A 22,186-nucleotide genomic window follows, 5' to 3' on the forward strand; every position below is an offset into this window, starting at 1 on the left:
TGCGGTGTAATTCTTAGCCCGTCATCCTTTGAAAACTTCTGCTCTCAGACAGTCGAGGCCAACGTCCCTGTGGGCTGGAGGGGCTGGCCATCCACAAGTGGATCTCTCTATAGGTGACTCTCTCTACAGGTTTAATCCACAAAAGCCAACGTGTAGACTCTTCCTCATTTGACAAATGGATTCTCGGGGCCATCCCTCTGGAAAACGCCTTTCTTTGTTGACAGGTTTACCTGTAGTTTCCTGGCCATCGCCACGACCTCATGGTCCGGAGGATTGTACTTGTAACAATTAGAGAACATTAACCGAATATCTGCTGCGAAACCTTGTGCGTCCTGGTATTCCCGGCTGTCCATTTTCTTCTGCAAACACACAAAGGGACAGAAATGGATGGGATGAACCGAGAGCCTTTTCTAGAGGAGCTTGGTGGACATTATGTGTACCACTAAACCCGGTATTCATAACTGTCCTTTGAGCTGGGAAGCGCCATCTCCATTTCCCAGACGGAGAAACAGAGGTTCGGTGAGGGTGTGACCGCTTAGGACCACACAACGGGTCAGAGGGCAGAGCTGGGGCTCGACACCAGATCTGACTCCCGGGCCAGGGCTGTCGTCATCAGAGGGGTCCCCAAGCCCAGGAAATAGCAAGCGGTGGTTTCCAGACATTTCGATCTAGGGCAAAATGGAGGACTGTACATCACTTCCTCTGGATTAATGATGTCATCCAAATAATTCTAGTTTGAAGATCTACTATCCTGTCACATAACTGCCTAATATGGCAGAGAGAGCAGAGAGGTCTACTGGGATCCTGAAGGACAGCCTATGGGACCTTTCTTTTCTGAATCTTTTTAGAGCAGGGGGCCTTAAATTGATAAAAACTTTTTTTAAAATCTATAAACTTGTTCTGGTTTAATAGTGTTCTGGACCCTTCCTTAGAGAAATGCTGTTTCTACTGATCAGGGTTAAGTTTTTTAAAGGGACTTCGAAAGAGGCCCTCTAATTGCAGTAGAGAAAAACCTTGTAGAAAGTAAACGTGTGGACAATGAGAGATCACTTTAAAACCATAGGAGCGGATGATGAGTAAATCTGGTTTGTGCTGAGAACACTGATTTTGTGTTTGCAGCTTAGATGGAGACAAAACAATTCTATGTACGTATAAAGGTCAGGGTGGGCAAGGTTTTTTTCCCATGATTTTAGGTGGTACTTTTGAAAGTTGCCCCTGACCCCGCTGATGTTTGAAAGAACCTGAGGGGAGCATCAAAGCCCTTCGAAAGGAGCATTTGACAGGGCCTCATCTTCAAGCTTCTGCCAGGTTTTCTAACTCAAGAAAACATGATGCCAAAACACACATCCCCTCAAAGCTTACACTTAGGGCTACACAATCCCCCTAGAAGATGTTTCCCTTTATAAAATAATTTGAAAAAAAAATTACTTCCAGCTATGTTTTGAGTCATAAGATCCCCAAAGAAAAACGGTGGTATGTTTTATGCTTGTGCGGTTTGCAAATATGGCAGACTGACCTTTTGGTTTTTTGAAGGAAAATGATCCAGTCCCTTCTCTCAGACTGGCTGGGAACTAAATCAAGCACTGCTTTTTGAGTGCCTACACTGTGTGCAGAACACTCAACTTCATTTTTCATGTTATCTTATTCTAATGCCTCAGGTAAAATCTACAGTCTAAAATACAGACACGATGCTTACTGTTTGGCTTGTGACACCTTCTTCACTCTCCAGTGTTAAATCAGAGGATTTCTAAACATCCAGGAAATCCACCCACAATTAAGGGAAATGGCAAAAGTTCGTCATGGCTGCTAAGGGGAATTTCTACAGCTCCTAATAGTATACTTTCAGCTTAACTATTCAAATGGTAAGTACTAAACCAGCAGTCTGTGTTTGCCGGCAAGTTAGGCAGAGCTCAAGGCATACTTGTAGTTCCCAGGCTCATGTCCTGACCTGACTATCCACACATTCTTCTGGCCTAGGAACAAACACACTGAAGGTTGGGTACACAAGCTGAGTGACAAAAGATTATCAGGATTAACTGCCATGTCAATTATTCTTTCCAGCAGAAGCAAATCTATTCCATGAAGTGGAAGCAGCCAAAGAAACAAACAAAACTGCTTTAAAATCAACTCCGACTTAGACCATACCTTTTGGGCAGCCGCAACTGATTTCGTGTCAATTAAGTGGGATAGCAACTCCAGGAAAAAAGAAAAAATCTAACTTTCACAGGCAGCTTTAGGTTAAACCAGACACTGGCCTCAATTTAGTCTTTGCAGATCATCCAACCAAAGGGGTCAGTCTTATCAGACATGTGTAAATTAAAAGGAAAAACTGGTGGATACATTGCTCCAAGTCAGAGCTGGAAACATGACTACTCTAGGTATCCTCCTGCCACAGACAACTCCACTGAACTGTACTCTCCCAAGCGTTCAGTACAATGCTCTGCACTTGTAAGTGCTCAATAAATACAACCAATACAATCCATAACCTCTGAGATTTTTCCTTCTTTAATCCATTCAGTTCACCAGACCCCAAATTACCAACACCTTGTAGTTGCTCAGGTCCGTTCTTCTAAAGGGCTTCAAGCCCCTTTAAACACAATGTTTCCTCTTCCCTGGTCAGTACCGAGGCCCTGGACAGGAAACACCTGAACCAGGTATGCCCCAGGAAGCCAAAATCTAAAAGTCGCTCATCTTGTATCTCTGAAAAAGCAAAACCATCCACTGATCAAAAGTTTGGATTACAGAATAAAAGTGGGGTTGGCCATCTTTCTTGGAATTGTGCACCGTTTTGTTCAATTACCTGAGCTTTAAAAAAATAATAATGCTCATAGATCTGGGATACTTGCCTCATTCTGTTCAATTACCCGAGCATTTAAAAAAATACACCTGAACCACTTCTCCCAAATACAAACAGTAGCTCCCTGGCTGTCAAGTTATCTACCTCAGTGCTTAATACAGTTCCTGGCACATAGTAAGCGCTTAACAAATACCATAAAAAAAAGAAGGGATTGCTTAGTGTGATGTGCAAAAACGCTTCCCAAAATACCTTACTCCGGGAAGTAATTTTAAAGACGCCAAGAGTGCCGGGGTCATTACATAAGTTACCCTCTGTCCAGATCACCGGTTGGTCCGGGGAACAGATGTTCAGGTAATTGGCTTTCCAATGTACCGAATAACGAGGCACACGGGGTCAAGCTGTATTATCAGCGTGGTCGGCTCCAGGGTCAGGGAATGGGAGATGTTCATTCTCCAACGTGAAGTGTATTAAGGAACCAGAGTGGAGCAGCTCACCACAGGCCAAATGAAACAACAGCCACTGTCGGTCAGGGCCACTTCCCCGTCTGTCATTCTGCAAAGTGTTGGAAAATGAAAGCAGAAAGTTGGAAAGAAATGCCTTAGGGGACAAAAGTTCCCAGAGACACACATGTGCCCTGGCAGCTACCAAGTTTCAGCCAGGAAAAAAACAAAAAAAAGCAAGACTTGTCTCACAGAAAGGTCACAGACAACTTGAACTAGTGAGGACCAAAGTAAAGGAAAAGTGAGGTGCTCCAAAGGCCAAATGGTACCAAGCCTCTACGATTCAGACTCCAGCTGAGATTCTATCGCCTCTCCCTCTTTACTCTCGTCTAAGTACTTCACTTCACACTCAGTCCCTCTCAGCTTGGCTCCCACTCTGTGCTCTGAACCTGAAATCTTTATAGCCAGTCCCTACATTGAAGAAAATAAAGTCACCGTAGGTTCACTTGGAATTCATATGGGAGAGAACTCCTTTGACTGCCCAACTGCTCCATCACTCCCACCTTTCTGGCACCACCAGCAGGTCGGATGCACAGGGGATGTCAACGTCAATGAGAATACACCTCCAAGGGGCAAACTGAAGCTTTCATTCCTGCATCGCCTTCGGAAAACCAAACAAGGACAACCCCTCTATGTCCAGAGGGCGTGCCCCACAGAGCCACCATGGACCCAAAAGCACCGACTCCTTATTCGGAACAGGGTTCAACGGCCACAGATTGGGGCCTTTTAGTCTGCAATGGTCCTTTAAGTCTGGAACTGCCTCTCCAGATCCTATGCTCAACCGATCAATCGTATATACTGAGCACTTACTGGGTGCAGAGCACTCTACTCAGGGCTTGGGAGAGTATAACATTGTATTATAACAATACAAAGGGTTGGCAGACACATCCCCTGCCCACAATGAGTTTACAGTCTAGAGAATGTCTAAGCTGCCTCTCTGGTATCTCCTCCCCTGGCTTCCTCTAGTTTCCCTGTCCATTTCCTCCTGGGTAGCAAGGCCTGGGAAGGCAGTGGGGGGAGGAGATAATTACTCCCCGTAGCCTGTCAAAGCCTTATTGAAGGTACATCTTCTCCAAGAGGCTTTCCCAGACTAAGCCCCCTTCTCCTCTTCTCCGTCGCCCTGACTTGCTCCCTTTTTCATCGCCCCCTCATCCCCAGAACACTTATGAACGTATCTGTAATTCATTTATTTGTACTGATGTCTGTCTCCTCCCCCTCTACACTGTGAGTTCATTGTGGCCAGGGAACGTCTGTTTACTGTTGTATTGTACTCTCCCAAGGGCTTAGTAGAGGGCTCTGCACACAATAAGCGCTCAATAAATACTATCGAATGAATGGAACGAGGGGAATCCCCTGGAGCAGCAGCTGCCAGCTCCCCAGACATTGGAAGGGCAATACCAAAGCGGTTCTGACTCCTGAGGGATAAGATAATGTTTGTTTTAAGCTCATGATGGGCAGGACACGAGTCTGCTAATTCTTTCGTAGTGAACTCTCCCAACCACTTAATACAGTGCCCTGCACATAGAAAGTGCTCGATAAATACCAATGACCGATTGATCATCCCTTATGATACTGTATCTCAGGCCTCAAGGGGCAGCAGGATCTAGGTCCCCCCTTCCCCCTCCTCCCCCCCCCCCCCCCGTAGAACAGGGCTGTTACGGTCAATAACGAGGTCAAAAAACCAAATCAGAAGTAGGGCTGGCCCCAGAGCTCCATGCCCCTGGCCCCAACTCCAGGTACGATAACCGCTGGCCTCCAATGCCCTTTGCCAACAAACGTTAGCTAGGCCACGGTGCTCATCAAGGCAACGAATTCACACATCTGCACAGACGACCGGGGTCTGATGGTCTCCGAGGGAAGGGGGGAAGAACAACCCAATGCAAACGCAGCCCCCATCTGGGCCAGTTTAGAAGTAGCTAGATGCGGGAGGCAGAGGGACGGCTCAGGGTTCCAGCCGGAGGGGAGTCCTTCAGGTGGCCAGCTCGGGGACGTACCAGGATCCATTTTCCTACAACCGACCCACTGAAGGAAGCTTCCTAGAGCACAGAGCGCATGTGGGTTCCAGGAAAGACACGTGATAAACGGGGCGGGGGGTGGAGGGGGCGGACGTACTTTAACAGTACTGAGATCCATGGGGTGTTTGATAATGTCGTGATAGTCATGGAGTTCCAGAGCCTCCGCGTCGACGGGCTTGTAGAAGGGCCAGGCGTAGGCGGCGTGCTTCTTGGAGAGCATCTCTTTGAGGATGCTGTCACAGTACTTGAGGTGCTCGGAGAGTTTGCCCTTCTTCCCCGCATGCTGGGGCACCTCCCCATCCTCGAGATCCTTCTTTGGTGGCTTGATGGGCCGGCCCCCGCTTTCTCTCCGGGCGACCACCTTGGCCTGTTTGGGGTCCGTCAGGGGGGTGGGCGACTCGCTCCGGCTGGCAGTGATCGCCGAGGTCGTCGGCGTGGTGGTGTCTGCTTTTCGCTTCACTCCCTTTTTCTGCAACGGCCAGAAAAACAGCCATGAACACCGGGAACAAGTAATTATAATAATCACAGTATTCGTTAAGCACTTAGGACATGCGAGGTGCCATGCCAGGTGCTGGGGTGAATACGAGCAAATCAGGTCGGACACAGTCCCTTTTCCTCCATGGGGCGCGCAGTCTTGATTCCCATTTTACAGGGGAAGTAACTGAGGTTACAGATGAGTATCAGAGAAGTGAAGTGCCTTGCTCAAAGTCACACAGCAGGCAGGTGGTGGAAATGGGATTAGAACCAAGGACCTTCCGACTCTCGGGCCCGTGCTCTATCCTGCTAGGCGACGCTGCTTCTCGAGTTGGTAGACATTTCCTGCCCACAACGTGCTTACAGTCTAGCGGAAGGGTTCCCAGCCTAGGGGACCCATACGTTAGTCAATCAGTACTCGCACAGATCGCTAAATGCTCTGGTGTAAACCCACCATCTCAGAGTTTTCAATTGGCTGGACAACTTTACTCACGCTACTACGTTTCTAGCGTTCCACACTAGTTCTCTTTTGGTGAAGAGATGGGAAACGAGGTCAACGAGCACTTTGTTAACCTTATTTTTGTTTCCCGCACACCCAGCAACTCCACCTGCTATTGTGCTCGCAGACATTCATTTGACTCTGAATCGCAGTTGCTGAGTCTGGCCAACGTGCGTTTCGATCGTACCACCGGCCTTTGGGAAAAACATCCGTGCTCTCTGAGAACAAAGGCCAACTGGACCGTGCAAACTATACTCTGCACTGAAATAAAGTAAAAGGGCATAAACGAGACCATGAGCCGGGCAAGGCTAAAAGCCATGGCTAGTCATCCTGAAACTGCTCTCCGCGTTCCCAAGTGGGAATCTCGCCAGTCAGGCACCGCACGGCAGCAGAGCTAATTGACAAGCTCTTGGAAATAAGGTTCAACTTAAGGGCCGATGCAACTTCACGATGCCCTGAATACAACAGAAACGCCAATCTTTCGAACCTTTATTATCTGAATGGCTGGTTTTATGGACTGAGGTGAGTTTGGGTAATGAAAAGATCAAAGATCAGGTGAACAATTACAAGTGAAATCAATCTGTGCTCCTTTACCAGCCCTTGGCTGTAAGAGGTCCAGTGAAGCCCTTCCGAAAGCAATCGGCCAGCCCTAATACAGTTTTGGAGGTATGTCTAAGCTTGAGAACCCAGGATTTGAAAGGAAATCAGGTCTCCTCAACAAGAAATCAACACCCAGCAAGGAGTTGGAAATAAAAGGGAAAACCCAAGCCATGCCCTGTACTTTTCCCAGTCGCTGCTCCTCACTTCCACCAGGCACATTTTTATTATGGCATTGAGGACGGGGAAAAGATGGGGGCTGGCAAAAATCCATGTTCACTAGAGGCTGCTTTATGCTCCGCTATCAGTAAGCCTGAATCAATCACCCTTCTTACCCAATCTGAGAAGCAGCGTGGCCTAGTGGATAGAGCATGGGCCTAGGAGTCAGAAGGACCCGGGTTCTAATCCTGGGCTTCATCACACGTCTGCTGTGACTTCACTTCTCAGTTTCTTCATCTGTAAAATGGGGATTAAGAGTGTGAGCCCCATGTGGGACTGGGACTGTGTCCAATCTGATAAATGTATATCTACCTCAGCGCTCAGAATAGGACCTGGCACAGAGTAATTACTTAACACGCACCATAATTATTATCTATCTCTACTCCCTTATTGCAGCTGGGAGAACTGAGGCAAAAAGCCACGTTTCCTAATGGATAGAGCAAGGGACTGGGAGTCAGAAGGACCCAGGTTCTAATTCTGCTCTGCCACTTGTCTGCTGTGTGACTTTGGGCAAGTCACTTCACTTCTCAGTGCCTCAATTACCTCATCTGTATAATGTGGATTAAGACTGAAGCCCATGTGGGACATGGACTGTGTCCAACCTAATTAACTTGTTTCTATCCCAGAGCTTAGTATAGTGTCTGGCACATAGTAAGCGCTGAACAAATACCACCGGTGGGGGGGAAGAAAGCTTCAGTGACTTTTCATTCATTCATTTGTATTTATTGAAAGCTTTCGGTATTTGTAGAGCACTGTACTAAGTGCTTGGAAAGTATAATTCAGCAATATAGAGAGACAATCCCTACCCACACCGGGCTTACAGCCTAGATGGAGACAGACATCAAAACAAGTAAACAGCCATCAATATAAATAGAATTATAAATATATATACATCAAAACAAGTAAAGCAAGGCATCAATAAAAGTAAATAGAATTATAGATATGTACATATATATATATATACACAAGTGCTGTGGGGCGGGGGCGGAGGGGTAGAGCAAAGGGAGCGAATCAGGGCGACATGAGGGTGAGGTGAGGAAAAGGGTGGGCTTAGTCTGGGAAGGCCTCTTGGAGGAGGTGAGCCTTCAGTAGAGCGTTGAAAGGGGTAAGTGTGATTGATTGGTGGATCTGAGAAGGGAGGGCATTCCACGCCACAGGTGGAACATGGGTGAGGGGTTGACGGCGGGCCAGGTGAGAACGAGGCACAGTGAGGTTAGCATCAGAGGAGCGGAGTGTGCGGGCTGGGATACAGAAGGAGCGAAGGGACGTGAGGTGAGAAGGGGCAAGGTGACGCAGAGCTTTGAAGCCAAAAGTGAGGAGTTCTTGTTTGATATGGAGGTTGATAGGTAACCACCGGAGATTTTTGAGGAGAGGGTGACATGCCCAGAATGTTTCTGTAGAAGGATATTCCGGGCAGCAGAGTAAAGTATGGACTGAGGTGGGGAGAAACAGGAGGTTGGGAGGTCAGAAAGGAGACTGATGCAGTAATACAGAGAAGATAAGATGAGTAATGGTACTAACGTGGTAATGGTTTGGATGGAGAGGAAAGGGTGGATCTTGGTGATTTCGTGAAGGTGAGATCTGTAGGCTCTGGTGACGGACTGTATACGTGGGGGGAATGAGAGAACAGACTTGGACAGAGTCAGCTACAGGTGCTAGTCTGGGAATCAGAATTTGCAGCCAGGAGTTCCTCACTGCCTCGGCCTGTGCTGAGGCAAATCATACTTGTCTCGGCCACGCTAAAACGGCGCCACGAGGCATTCTCCTAACTAGTGCCATAAGCTACGTCCCCCAAATGGCTCCTGGGTGGCGCTTACCTTGACGACAGGTGGGGTCGGGGGAACCACCGGTATAATGGGAGTGGCGGGGGGAGGGGGAGCGGCGGCAGGAGGGGCCGGGACAGTCGTGACATTTGCCGTTATGGTTGGCACAGGGGTGGCGGCGATCACCGGCGTCTGGGACACGGCGGGAGGGACGTTCTGAAAGGGAGTCGGCGGGGTTACTGAGGACACGGCTGCCGCTTGCTGCGTTCCTTTAGAGACAAAATAAGGGAGAGGAATGATCGATCGACCCGAGGGCCGTGTCGGATCAACCAAATCCATCGATCCATCGATGACATTTATTGTTTCCTTTGGGCAGACTACTGAATTAAGCACAAGAGAATTAAGAGACACAATCCCTGCCCTCGAAGAGTTTACTACGATTGGGCGGGATGAGGAAAAGTGGAGACGCAATGACCTCGCTTTTTCTAAAACACAATCCTAACTCTCAATATCAATGCCGTTATCAGATACGGAGACTTTCCATGCCCAGGATGTCAAAAGCCGGAGAAGGTAAGCAGTGAGGCCCAGTGGTTACAATACGGGCCTAGGAGTCAGAAGGACCTGGGTTCTAATACTGGCTCCACCACTTGTCTGCTGTATGACCTTGGGCAGGTCATTTAACTTCTTTGTGCCTCAGTTACCTCATCTCTTGAATGGGGATTAAGACTGTGAGCCCCATGTGCGACATGGACTGTGTCCAACGATTATCCAACCCGATTATCAGAAGGACATGGGTTCTAATCCCAGCTCTGCCACTTGTCTGCTGGGTAACCCTGGGTAAGTCACTTCACCTTCTCTGGGCCTCAGTTACCTCATCTGTAAAATGGGGATTATGACTGTGAGCCCCATGTGGGCCAGGGACTGCTTCCAACCTGATTTGCTTGTATCCACCCCAGTGCTTAGTACAGTGCCTGGCACCTAAGCACTTAACAAATACCATAATTATTATTATCTTGTATCTACCCCAGTGCTTAGTATCTGACACATCCTAGCACTGAAACACCATTTAAAAAAAAGTAATGGTTCCCCTGCTTCATTTGGCTATGCTTAATCCATCTGAGAAAGACTCAATCACCCAACACCAAAAAAGCCTCCCCTCCTTCCCCACTGCCAACACCCAACCCCAAGAGCAGTCCCACAGAGACCCAACTTTCACCCTAATATTTTGTCTTGATTGATTTGGGGCTGGAGGAAGAGTAGCTAGAAAGGGGAGGCTCAGAGGGACTCCAGATTGATTGAGTGGTTGTAGTTTATACAAGACCTTGTTCCTCAACGAGTGTAAACCAAAACTATCATAACCGTAACTACATTTATTTATATTAATGTCTGCCTCCAGCTCTAGACTGTAAGCTCACTGTGGTCAGGGAATTTCTATCAATTCTGTTGTACTGGGCTCTCCCAAATGCTTAGTACAGTGCTCTGCACACAGAAAGCCCTCAACAAATACTACTGATTGATTGAATGATTATTTTGCTGTAGGAGACAACGGACGGAACCAAACTCCATTTGTCAGACATCTGTCTCCCTCTAGACAAGCTCATTGTGGGCAGGGAGTGTGTCTATTTTTATACTGTCCTTTCCCAAACGGCTAGTACAGTGCTCGGCACCCAGTAAACGCTCAATAAATACGACTGACTGAATGAATTTTCTGACCACGGTTGCCCACACTTCACTCACACCAAGGAGTGTTTTCATTGCCTGTGGCTTGACGTTTCAGGCAAGGCACTCCTCGAGAGTGGAATGGAGAGATGATCCCCCTTTAAAAATAGCAACCCAGGCATTACACAGCTCCCTGAACCATAATAAAATCGTAATCTTTCTAATCTCATTCTCTGAGAAAACTGGCTTCAGGCGAAGGTTACAAAACATTTTCATCGTCTTGGTTACCTGTACTCTGCGTTCCTGCTGCTGGCTTTCGCCCTTTGCCCTTAGGAGCTGGTGGTAATAATTCCACTTCCTCTTGGGGCATCTGGGCTACTTTCTGAAGAAAGATTTTCTCTAAGGCCTGGGCCATCAGGACTATATCATCTGTGGGCTGGACGAACAGAACAAACACTGGTGTTAGTGGTGCCACGTGGACACAAGCCCTGGAATCCGTTCACACTGCGGCTATTGAGAAAACTGTGAATTGCCAGGTCCGAGCGGTATCAAACCAAAGGGATCAGGGGTAGGTTTGATAGTCAAACCTGAACTCTGAACAGGGTGGGTTCAGCGGAACCTGAGTTCTAATCCTGGGTCCGCCACTTATCTGCTATGTGACCTCGGGCAAGTCACTTAACCTTGCTGTGCCTCGGTTCCCTCAGCTGTAAAATGGGGATTAAGACTGTGAGCCCATGGGGGACATGGACTGTGTCCAACCTGATTAAACTTGTAAATTCCACAGCGCTTAGTACAGTGCCTGGCACACAGTAAGCACTTAAATACCATTTTAAAAAAATGGGTGAATGTACAGTTTTTATGGCAAATGGAGCAGAGTTCTACGGGGATCCCTGACTTGAGAAAGAACTGTTATTATCAGATAGAGTCCTGAAGAAGCAGATTTGGAGTGGCTCCTACTCGGATCTGGGCTGATTCACTGGTATTTTGAGGACATAAATGTACCTACACATTCGGTTTTTCAAACACCAGAAAGCTTCAAACCAAGGGAGTTCAGCTGAATCCAGGAGTCTGAATACTCTAAGTTGGATTTCGCCTCATTTCAAGGGGACCCTGTCAGGGGGGAAATTATGCCTTATCAAAACTAAAAGCTCAAGACGCAGTGCTCCCTGCAAGATACCCCGTGAGGAAAGGCTACAAAGCCCTTACCTTGTTATAAATATAACAATTTGTAAACATTGTGTTGAAATCTTGCATACATTCGCTCGCACTCCAATAATAATTGTTTTCCAGTCGCTTCTTAATAGTTCCCATATCCATTGGGTTTTTAATTATTTTATGATAATCCTGTGGGAGAGATTTCAGTGAGGTTTCAGAACATTCAGTGAGGTTTCAGAAACCCTCTCCGAGGCCAAACCAGCACATGCAAAGGAGCAGTCCTGAGGAAAACGAGTAGGTGGGGCAGGCAGGGAGGCAAGTTCGCAAATACTTAAGAGAAGTAATGTCAAGTCCTACCACTTGGGTTCTAATCTTGATTCTGCCACTTGCCTTCTATGTGACCTTGAGGAAATCACTTGACTTTGCTATGCCTCAGTTTCCTCACCTGTAACATGGGTATTCCATACCTTTCCACCTCCCCCTTAGACTGTGAGCAGGGACTGTTTCCATCCCAATTATCTTCTATCTATTCCAGTGCTAAGTACAGTGCTTGGCACAAAATGAGCACTTACATACCACAATTATTAATACTCAAGCAGCTACACTAAAGGTCTCTGAGAAACTCTAGGGTGGAAAATGCTAATGACTTATGGATAATGCAAAAGGTTCCCTTTTCACAAAATATCCTATGCTCTACTAAAAAAATCACCAGGTTGCCCAATCCAAAACAAAACCTCAAGTCAGAATCTGCCATTTTTAATGACAACCAGCACCTCAATGCACTCAATCCAGATGCCAGAGGCCGGGTGGTTTCCACAAGACACGATAAAACCAGAAATAACATATAAACCTAAAGGTACTAAACCAAAGGAATGCCTAAAAGAGGGTGGACAGATGAATGACAGAGGATGAGTTTTAGAAGAAAAAAATATGCACAGAAGGAGCCTCATACAAAAGGATAAATCAGAGGTAAAAGAAGTCTGAGATGGGGAAGGTAAGGCGGAGGGGAGAAGCAAAAAGGGTGGGCAACCTCTATTAAATCTCCACAAATGCAGAGGGGGAATACTTACTGGTAAATTCAATTTAATTGCATCTACAGGTTGATAGAAGGGCCAGGCAAACTGGTGCTTCCACAAAGTCTTCACCACGACATTTTGCATGTACTGCAGCTGGTTGGTCTTCCTCCCGGGTTTGTTGGGATTGGTGACTTCAGGCGGGGGTGGATTCACGGGGCCTTGGGGAGCCTGGATGGCAGACGTTACTGTTGACATTTTCCCAAGTCTAGAGCTCACTCACTGTCGTCGCAGCAGCAGCTAGGAGATTCTTTTACTTGCTTTATGCTCCCTGAATAGGATTGACATCCCATTTCCAGGGCCCAACCATGCCACCTGTATTGAGAGGAAAAGTGATGAGAGTCAGAGAGAGAGAGAGAAAGAGAGAGAGACACGTTTGCTAAACCTGAAACACATAGATTTCTGGGCCTCAATGGAACTGCCCCAGACGTGGCTTGTTCACCTGACAAGAGCTCAATTTCTTTTAAGCAACAGACCTGACAGTAGGCCTTAAATAACCAAATCGGTAGTTCGCTTAGTTCATTCAATTAATATAGGATTCGGCACCTGAGTGACCCAAGGGCAAATACCTCCCAGTCATCATGGGCTGCGAAGCCTGACGTTTTAATCCTCATCTGACACAGGGCTGCCTCTTTCTAAAGGCATTCTTCTACTGGGAGATAAAAATGCCGATCTTCTCAGAAGATAAATATTCACGTGAATCACTATTATGAAGAGAGTGGCCCTCCATACTAGGGGGCACAGGGAAGCAGCATGGTGTAGTGGATAGAGCACGGGCCTGGGAGTCAGAATGTGATGGGTTCTAATCCTGGTTCCGCCACTTGTCTGCTGTGTGGCCTTGGGTAAGTCGCTTCACATTTCTGTGCCTCAGTTCCTCATCTGTAAAAGGGGGACTGAGACTGTGAGCCCCACGTGGGGCAGGGACTGCGTCCAACCCGATTCACTTGTATCCTGTGCCTGGGACACAGTAAGAGTTTAACAAATACTATAGTCATTATTATTATTACTATTACGGAAAAGAGCCATTAAATGGTTATTTAGACAACAGGCAGCCCAGAAGTATTATGAAAGGTATTGCTGCTGGATGTATTTTAACAATCGTTTAAAGTTTCCGGCTGATACCCTCTCCTATTACCTGCTTGATGGTATCTGATTAATTTCCACTGGAATGTACTCGCTCTGGGGCCGGAGAAAGTTTCTGAAACGCTCTCATGTAGAAAATGTAAATATAGATCCACATATTCCATAATTATAGCTAGAACTTGGGTCGAAGTAAAAATAGACATTCGCTCATGTAGAAATCTACCCGGCAACTAACCACTCCTTACACACCCAGAGGTTCCAGAGGCCACTATGGTAAGCAGGAGAATGAAGCTGAAGGGCGTCATAATGGTTGAAAAGTTGTGACATGAAAGGTCACTCAGCCAATCATATTTTAAGAGTGCAGACCTTTTCAGAACACACGAAGATAGAAGCTACCACTTCCGGACCAGCCCAATGACCGCCCCCAGGATACACTCAACTGATCAATCAGTGGTATTTAATAAGCACTTACTGTGTGATGAGCACTGTACTAGGTGCTTGGGAGAGGATACAGTGATAGACACGTTCCCTGCCTACAAGGAAGGAGCTCACATTCCTCATGACTTGAGTCCTTTATTTCTCATATGCTTTCCCAAGCACTTAGTACAGTACATGACACGCAGTAGGCACTCAATAAATACCATCACGATTACTATTTTGTCTCAGTGGCAACAGGATACTTGCAGGACCAATGTGATGACAGCCCTGCTCGAATCAATACTAATGGTTAGGGACTGACCTTCTAATACCCTTAACTTTCCCCCACAATAACCCACTACGTAACCACTGTTTCTCATTGGATCTATTCTCTCTCAAACCCTACTTCATTCACTTCATTCATTCAGTAGTACTTATTGAGCACTTCGCGTGTGCAGAGCACTGTACTAAGCGCTTGGAAAAGTACAATATAATGATAGACATTCTGTAGCCACAGTGAGCTCACAGTCTAGACTGGGGGGACAGACATTAATATAAATATCAGATATATACATAAGTGCTGTGGGGCTGGGAGGGGGTATGAATAAAGGGAGCACATCAGGGTGACACAGAAGGGAGTGGGAGAAGAGGGAAGCGGGGCTTAGTCAGGGAAGGCCCCTTGGAGATAATAATAATAATGTTGGTATTTGTCAAGTGCTCACTATGTGCAGAGCACTGTTCTAAGCACTGGAGTAGATACAGGGTAATCAGGTTGTCCCACGTGAGGCTCACAGTCATAATCCTCGTTTTACAGATGAGGTACCTGAGGCACAGAGAAGTTAAGTGACTGGCTCACGGCCAAACAGCTGACAAGTGGCAGAGCCGAAATTCGAACCCATGACCTCTGACTCCCAAGCCCGAGCGCTTTCCACTGAGCTACGCTGATGCGTTTTCAATATGGCTTTGAAGGTGGGGAGAATGATAGCCAGTCGGATATGAGGAGGGAGGGCATTTCAGAACTGAGGTGGGACGTAGGCAAAAGATCAGTGGCGAGAAAGACAAGACTGAGATACAGTGAGGAGGTTAGCATTAGCGGAGTGAAGTGGAGCAGGCTGATTCAGAGAATGACCAAAGGGAGTTGGTTATCTGTTAAATTTCTCCTCTGCCTGGGGAGTGCATCTTTCTAAAAGTGGGAGCTCATTTCTTAAATGGAATTCCAACATTACAGAATGGACGGTGATCTAGGTTTGCCGCTGGAGAGCACACTGAATGCTTCCTCTAAAGGCCCTGCGTTCTCCCTTTTGACACTGTCACGGTTTTTACCACTTGGACAACTTTTGAATTAAGAGAATTACTATTACTATCACTATTCGATTGTGGTTAACTGCGGTAAGTTACGCACTCACCATGTGCCAAGCACTGTACTAAGTGCTGGAGATATTACAAGATAATCAGGTCGGATACAATCCCTGTCTCGCATGGGGCTCATGGTCTAAGAACAAGGCAGGCATTTAATTTCCATTTTACAGATGAGGAAACGGAGGCGGAGAAGGCAAGTGACTTGTCCAAGACAAGGCTATTTGCTATTGTTTTAATGAGATGTTCATCCCTTGATTCTATTTATTGCTATTGTTCTTGTCTGTCCGTCTCCCCCGATTAGACTGTAAGCCCGTCAAAGGGCAGGGACTGTCTCTGTTACCAATTTGTACAGTCCAAGCGCTTAGTACAGTGCTCTGCACATAGTAAGCACTCAATAAGTACTATTGAACGAATGAATGAATGAATAAAATGGAACAACTCAACCCAAATATGCCAGATTCTACCCCGATCACGCTATTCTCGATTTTTACCACCTCGGAGAGGGGATGAGCAGGAGCAACTGGAGGGGGTATCTCAGCCGCCAGCAGATGGCTCTCCAATCTCGCAGCCTGGGTCATTCCTGAAGCCATCCCTCCATCTGCATTCCCGGGTGAGACCCCGAATTTCGGATATGGGGACGCAGAGAGGGAAGGAGGGGCACGGGCAAAAGGAATAGGGGAACTCTGGGCCAATCCTGAGAAACGGTATGGACTCATGGATAGAGCACAGGCCTGGGAGTCAGAAAGACCTGAGTTCTAAACCAGGATCCGCCACTTGTCTGCTGTGACCCTGAGCAAGTCACTTCACTTCTCTGGACCTCAGTGACCTCTTCTGTCAAATTGGGATTAAGACTGTGAGCCGCCATGTGCTTACATATACCATAAAAAAGAGTGTAAATGAGCTTTTTGAGGGATATAATGGCAAAAAGAAAAAATGACTAGACCAGACACCATGCTTCTCTAGGCGTATTTTTTAAAACCTTGCGCCCACCAAACGTCATCAGAATCCAAAAAGAAATACTGGATTGGTCAGCCAGCCCTCTTTAAGACCCACTTTCCAAACGAAGCTACTTGTAAACTGCTTTGCTCACCCGTCACCAACGTTTTTTCAAGCTGGAGGATTTATTCTGCTGTTCCAACTACATTTGGTCCAGCTGTTCAGAATTCATCTCACGTCATCCTCCATCTCACCTCCTCTCCTGCAAAGTGCCTCAAATCCTTCCTAGTCTAGAAATCTGGCCAATTTTAAAGGGCTGGGTAAACCCCCGCTCCAGGCTGGAGTCTTAGAACTTTTCCACAGGGGACACCACCTCCACACCTTCTCCCTTAAAAAGAGAGAAACCACACCCCCAGAAAGAAGGAATAACAAACTACACCCCCAGAAAGAAGGAATAACCCAGGAGCTAAGGGAATTATCAAACACTTGGGACCCTAAAAGGGCAGGAACTGGCCTTGTTCCATGCCACATCTAGCCTCCTGGGGACGTAGGTTTTTATTAATGATGCTCTTATTGGTCCGTTATCAAACTTGCAATTCAGGTTAAACCCTTCATTTCATCTCAGAGGACAGTCAACCTATTGGGCCTTTCTTTCAAAGGTCTCAGGTGGTGTGGCCAATAGGCTCTTCTTCTAGATTGGGGTGTAAGCCGAAGCACACACTGCTGTAGGGACTCAAGAAGTTGGCCCAGCCCAGAGAATTTCCCATTTCCTTTATGGTGTGGGGGAATGAGCCTTCAACTTCAGGGTGTAGCCAACTGGGCCAAACTAGGCTTTGGGGACCCAAACGAGGCCTGCTGTTTTTTCTCGTTATCTGACTTGAAATGCTCTCTGCCTTAGTGGGATGGGAAGAGAGAAAGACACAGGAGTCTACCCGGTTACAAAGCAGTCGGCGTGAAAAATAAGCCAATTTTCTCATCCCCTCAAAGTCATCCTTTCCCATCCAGTCTTGCCTACAAAGGTGGAGGAAACAGCACCAGAGGATCCATTCTCAGAAAGTCACACATCAAGAAAAGAGGAGGGAGGGACAAACTGAAGGAGCAAAGTAGAGAGGAAGGATGGACCCGGCGCTGATTTTTATCCAAGGAATGTACACGGGAGGGAAAAAGAGGTCACTCTGTCAGACGAATCTTCCTTGCAGACCAACCGGATGCTCACCTTTCCAGGGGATGTTGGCTCAGATACACCCTGCTCCGGGGGATAAGTTGCAGCTTCCCTTGTTCATACAGTGAGTCAATCTCTTGCGGCAGGGCAGGAGGGAAGCGGCAGGACCAGAAGGGAGGGTAAACAAACTCTCTCCTCCACCCACTCAGCTGCCGTCACCAGTCAACTCCACGGAGAACTGCCTTCACAATGTTACATTTGGCTCCCGGCAAGTAGAACGTAGAGACCAGGTAGGCTGATAAAAGAGAAAACATACCCAAAGATTTAAAGTTTGGCTGATAGCCTTAGGGAGGGTGGGGGGTGGAGAGTCGGGCAAGTACAAACACCGGGAAGGAGAGGCTTGACTTAGCTTAGTGCAAGAAGGTAAAGCTAGAATGCTCTGTTTGAAACTGGAAAGGAAAACACAGGTTAAGTTAAGGCCCAGTAATTTGGGAAAGTGAAAACGCCATGAAGACCTTAAAAAAAAAAAAAAAGCATTAGTTGTGGTACCAAGGCAGAGCAGAGGATTAATTTGATGGATTTTCTGGTCTTCTCCATTTTTTGATCCTCGTCACTCAAGCAACAAGTTACAACTTCAGGGGATTCTTATTTATGACCAGCGGATGATCCAGCTGACCGCTTGTGTCTTTTACTTCTTCCTTCCTCTCCCTACCCACTTCCTGGCAACTTCATTAGCCCTCACCAGAGGAATAAGGGAAGAGGTGAAAACTCATCCAAGACCAGCCTGTCTTCGTTTAGGTGGCTCCTGCCAACATTTATTAATAATAACAATAATAGTGGTATTTAAGTGCTTACTGTGTGCCAGGCAACGTACTAAGCATTGGGGTGGCTATAAGGAAGTCAGGTTAGACACAGTCCCTGTCCCACCTGGGGCTCACAGTCTTAATCCCCATTTTACAGATGAGGTAACTGAGACACAGAGAAGTGAAATGACTTGCCCAAGGTCACACAGCAGACAAGTGATGGATCTGGGATTAGAACCCACGACCTTCTGACTCCCAGGGCCGTGCTCTATCCACTGCGCCATGCTGCTTCTCCAGGGAAAGGCCTTGGGATCCTATGCCTCCGGGGAGGGGGTGTCAGAGTCAGCTATGGAATTCCCTCTTCTGAACCCGTTTGGGAGCCTAAAGGCAGAGCTGGCTCAGAGGGTTTTGGGTAACTGTTGTTAATCACAGACCCACCTTTAAACATCACTAGAGAAGCAATGCTTGAACGTGGAAAACCAAAGGCAAATCCGCGGTCCCTGCCGCCTCTCCTTTCCTCTGCCCATCCACTAAGATTCTGTGGCTAAACCTCTGTTCTCTCCATAACCCCTCGGGCAACTCTGCTTTAGGATAACCACACCTCGATTGGACCACACTGCTAGATTCAACATAACCCACTGCAAAGAGCACTGAACAGGAAATCACCTGACCTGGCTTTTAATCCTGCCTCTGAGTGTAGTCCCCTTCGATCAAGCAATGGCTTTTATTGGGTGCTTAGCGTGTGCAGAACACTGGACTGAGCGGTTGGGAGAGTACAATACAACCAAGTTGGTAGAGACATCCCCAGCCTACAAAGGGCTTACAGTCTAGAGGGGGAGGCAGACGTTGAAATATATTATGGATAAGTACCTAAATGCTGTGGGGCTGAGGGTGGGGTGAATATCAAGTGCTTAAAAGGGTACGCTACACAGTACAGATCCTCAGTGTCTTCACTTATAATACTGGGGAAAATACTGTGGCATCCTACTTTGCAGGGATGGATAAATGCACTGACTTCTTCAGGAGGTGGTCCCAAATCATTTTCAAATTCTTATTTATTAATTCGGTACATCACTTTTAGACACTTTTAGAATTCTTACTCAAAGAATCCTTACTCAAAGGACCCCCTCCCTGCCTTTAGAGAACACTGACCCCTTTGGGGATTTGGAGAATTTATTAGCCAATGCCAATATTAAGCACCTACTGTTAAGAAATAAACAGTAGCCTCTGGCCCTAAAAATAATAATAATAATGGTGGCATTTGTTAAGTGCTTACTATGTGCAAAGCACTGTTCTAAGAGCTGTGGGGATACAAGATGATCAGGTTGTCCCACGTGGGGCTCACAGCTGTAATCCCCATTTTACAGATGAAGTAACTGAAGCACAGAGAAGTGAAGTGACTTGCCCAAAGTCACACAGCTGACAAGTGGCAGAGTCAGGATTAGAACCCATGATCCCTGACTCCCAAGCCCGTGCTCTTTCCATTGAGCCACGCTGCTTATGAAAGGTTACTGGCTGATTTTGACCACCCTTATTTCATTCCATTCCGAGAGGGATTGATTTGATTTGATTTTGGGAAGTAGTGTTACCTAGTGGAAAGAGCACGGGCCTGGGAGTCAAATGACCTGGGTTCTAATTCCAGATCCCGCCAATTATCTGCTGTGTGACCAGTGTTTCAGCTACCACATCTGTAAAATGGGGATTAAGACTTTGAGCCCCATGTGGGACTGGACTGTGTCCAACCAGATTAGCATGTTTCTACCTCAGCATTTAGTACAGTACCTGGCACATAGTAACCACTTAACAAAAACCATTAAAAAAAAAAAAGATGCTTTGATTACAAAAGACATAATAGTAAAGTCCCTTTAAGGTACTTAAAAGAAAAAAAAACTACCCACAGTACTTCATATCATTAACACAAAGTGGCAGATGGTTTATAGTAGAGTCTTACTTCATGTATATCCAAGAAGTTCAGAGTTCAAGTGACTGTTCTGTAACTCAGAATTGAGCGGGAAAATGTCGGTTTATGTAGGAAATAGCTCTTGTCTTAAAAGATGGACTCACTCCCTCTCCACCTTAATTTTTAAGCAAAATTCTTTGTTCGATCTTGCTCAGCTGCAAGGCAGGAGTTGATCTCCCAAGAAAGGAAGTCCCCCATCCCCAGCTGGGAAGCACACGTACATTCAAACAGTTGTGCACTGCACATCTGTGATAAACCGGTGCTGTGATAGCTGAACACAAGTTCAAGTGTGTCCTCTTGAAAAACTGTTTACTGTGGAACGAACCCAACATCAACTCCACTGAGATTACCCGAGGCTCTTATTCCACGCTTAGGATGTGCGAGGTTCAGGAAATGTGCGTGTGTGCGCACGTGCACACACGCACAAGTTGCAACAAAATTCACAAGGCACAAAAGGCTCTTTGGTCGTTTTGCAAATCCCGGCTTCAATGGGACTACAACCGAGGTTCCGGTCTCCCCTCCCCAGGTTTTCCCTGCAAAAGGCCGACACACAGGCAGCAAAGACGGCATACCACGTGTTGAATACCTTTGCTAATGAAATATTAAAATTCCCCTTGCCTCCCTGCTTGCCAAGGCAGCCCTCAAAATTAAATATCGCTTAAGCTTCACCAAGCAAATGCTTCCTTAAGTACTGATGAGGGGAACATTTGGGAAAGAGAAGGAGAGAATGAAATGAAGTTCAAATGTCCCCTGAAGCCAAAACCACAGACTCGCATCCTGTGCCAATTCACAAGCTCTGGCACCAGTGGATTGTCTCTCCATTTAAGTGGCAAAACAGGGAAAGCCCTGGGCAAGAATCAAGCCTGCTCAGTTCCTCAAGTGAAGAAGAGACCTCTCTAGAGAAAGAAGTTGGCTTCTCAGCATACAGTTATGCTTCCAACAATCAGCTAACTAATCCCACACCCACTACCCTATAAAGAAAAACCTGCCTGCAGCCCGGATCGATTCTTTCCCCCTGAATTTTAGGGCCGAGTGACCTGGGCATTTCTCCTCGGGGCTGGTGGTGCGGGGAAGAGGAGGGGGGACCCCTCTAGCTCTCCCGCTAGCTCCTCTCTACAGGCTGCACGCCAACCCTACGAGTTGGCACTCCTTCGTGCCCCTCAATATCGCCCATCGATGTAAAGATAATTCCCACTGCCGAAAGGCTCTGACCTAAGCAGTCCCGATCGCAAGTAGCCAATCCCACTTAATAATAATAATAATAATAATAATGGCATTTTTTAAGTGCTTACTATGTGCCAAGGACTGGGGTAGATACGGGATAATCAGGGCCAAAACAGTCCCCCGGGGCTCACAGATTAACTGAAAGGAGAAAAGGTATCGAATCCCTATTTTCTGATGAGGAAACCGAAGCACAGAGAAGTTAAGTGACTTTCCCATGATCTCAGACAAGTAACAGAGTAGCAGAGAAGAGCATGGCCTGGGAGTCGGAGGACCTGGGTTCTAATCCCGTCCCTGCCAAAAGCTTGCTGGGAAACACACACACACATCTAAACGGTCGTGCGTTTGCATATCTGGGCAAGTCACAGCTTCTCTGTGCCTCTGCTCCTGTTCTCACTCCTACTCAGACTGTGAGCCTCATGCAGGACAAGGATTGTGTCCAACAATAAAATTAGAACAGGGTTTGACATACAGTAAGTGCTTAAAGACTATTT

The 22,186-nt window shown here is 46.8% G+C and overlaps 1 protein-coding gene across 8 annotated transcripts in view; it reads right to left on the reverse strand.

Annotated features, from left to right (window-relative positions):
• The window catches only part of BRD3 (bromodomain containing 3), an 81,515-nt gene that overhangs the window by 10,251 nt on the left and 49,078 nt on the right, over positions 1 to 22,186 (reverse strand). For 7 of the 8 annotated variants that reach the window (XM_007662080.3, XM_029062826.2, XM_039911784.1 and 4 more), the window contains 7 exons: positions 17,763 to 18,003; positions 12,749 to 13,066; positions 11,730 to 11,867; positions 10,812 to 10,959; positions 8,919 to 9,133; positions 5,410 to 5,781; positions 231 to 359 (listed from right to left, as the gene is read on the reverse strand). In XM_007662080.3, the coding sequence (XP_007660270.1) occupies positions 231 to 359; positions 5,410 to 5,781; positions 8,919 to 9,133; positions 10,812 to 10,959; positions 11,730 to 11,867; positions 12,749 to 12,949 (1,203 nt within the window). In that variant the 5' untranslated portion in view covers positions 12,950 to 13,066; positions 17,763 to 18,003. Of the gene's footprint in view, positions 1 to 230; positions 360 to 5,409; positions 5,782 to 8,918; positions 9,134 to 10,811; positions 10,960 to 11,729; positions 11,868 to 12,748; positions 13,067 to 13,886; positions 14,071 to 17,762; positions 18,004 to 22,186 lie in introns of those variants that run through there. The other variant, XM_007662098.4, reaches the window with a different exon arrangement.

Source organism: Ornithorhynchus anatinus, chromosome 4 (genome assembly GCF_004115215.2).
Source record: "Ornithorhynchus anatinus isolate Pmale09 chromosome 4, mOrnAna1.pri.v4, whole genome shotgun sequence".
NCBI lineage: Eukaryota > Metazoa > Chordata > Mammalia > Monotremata > Ornithorhynchidae > Ornithorhynchus > Ornithorhynchus anatinus.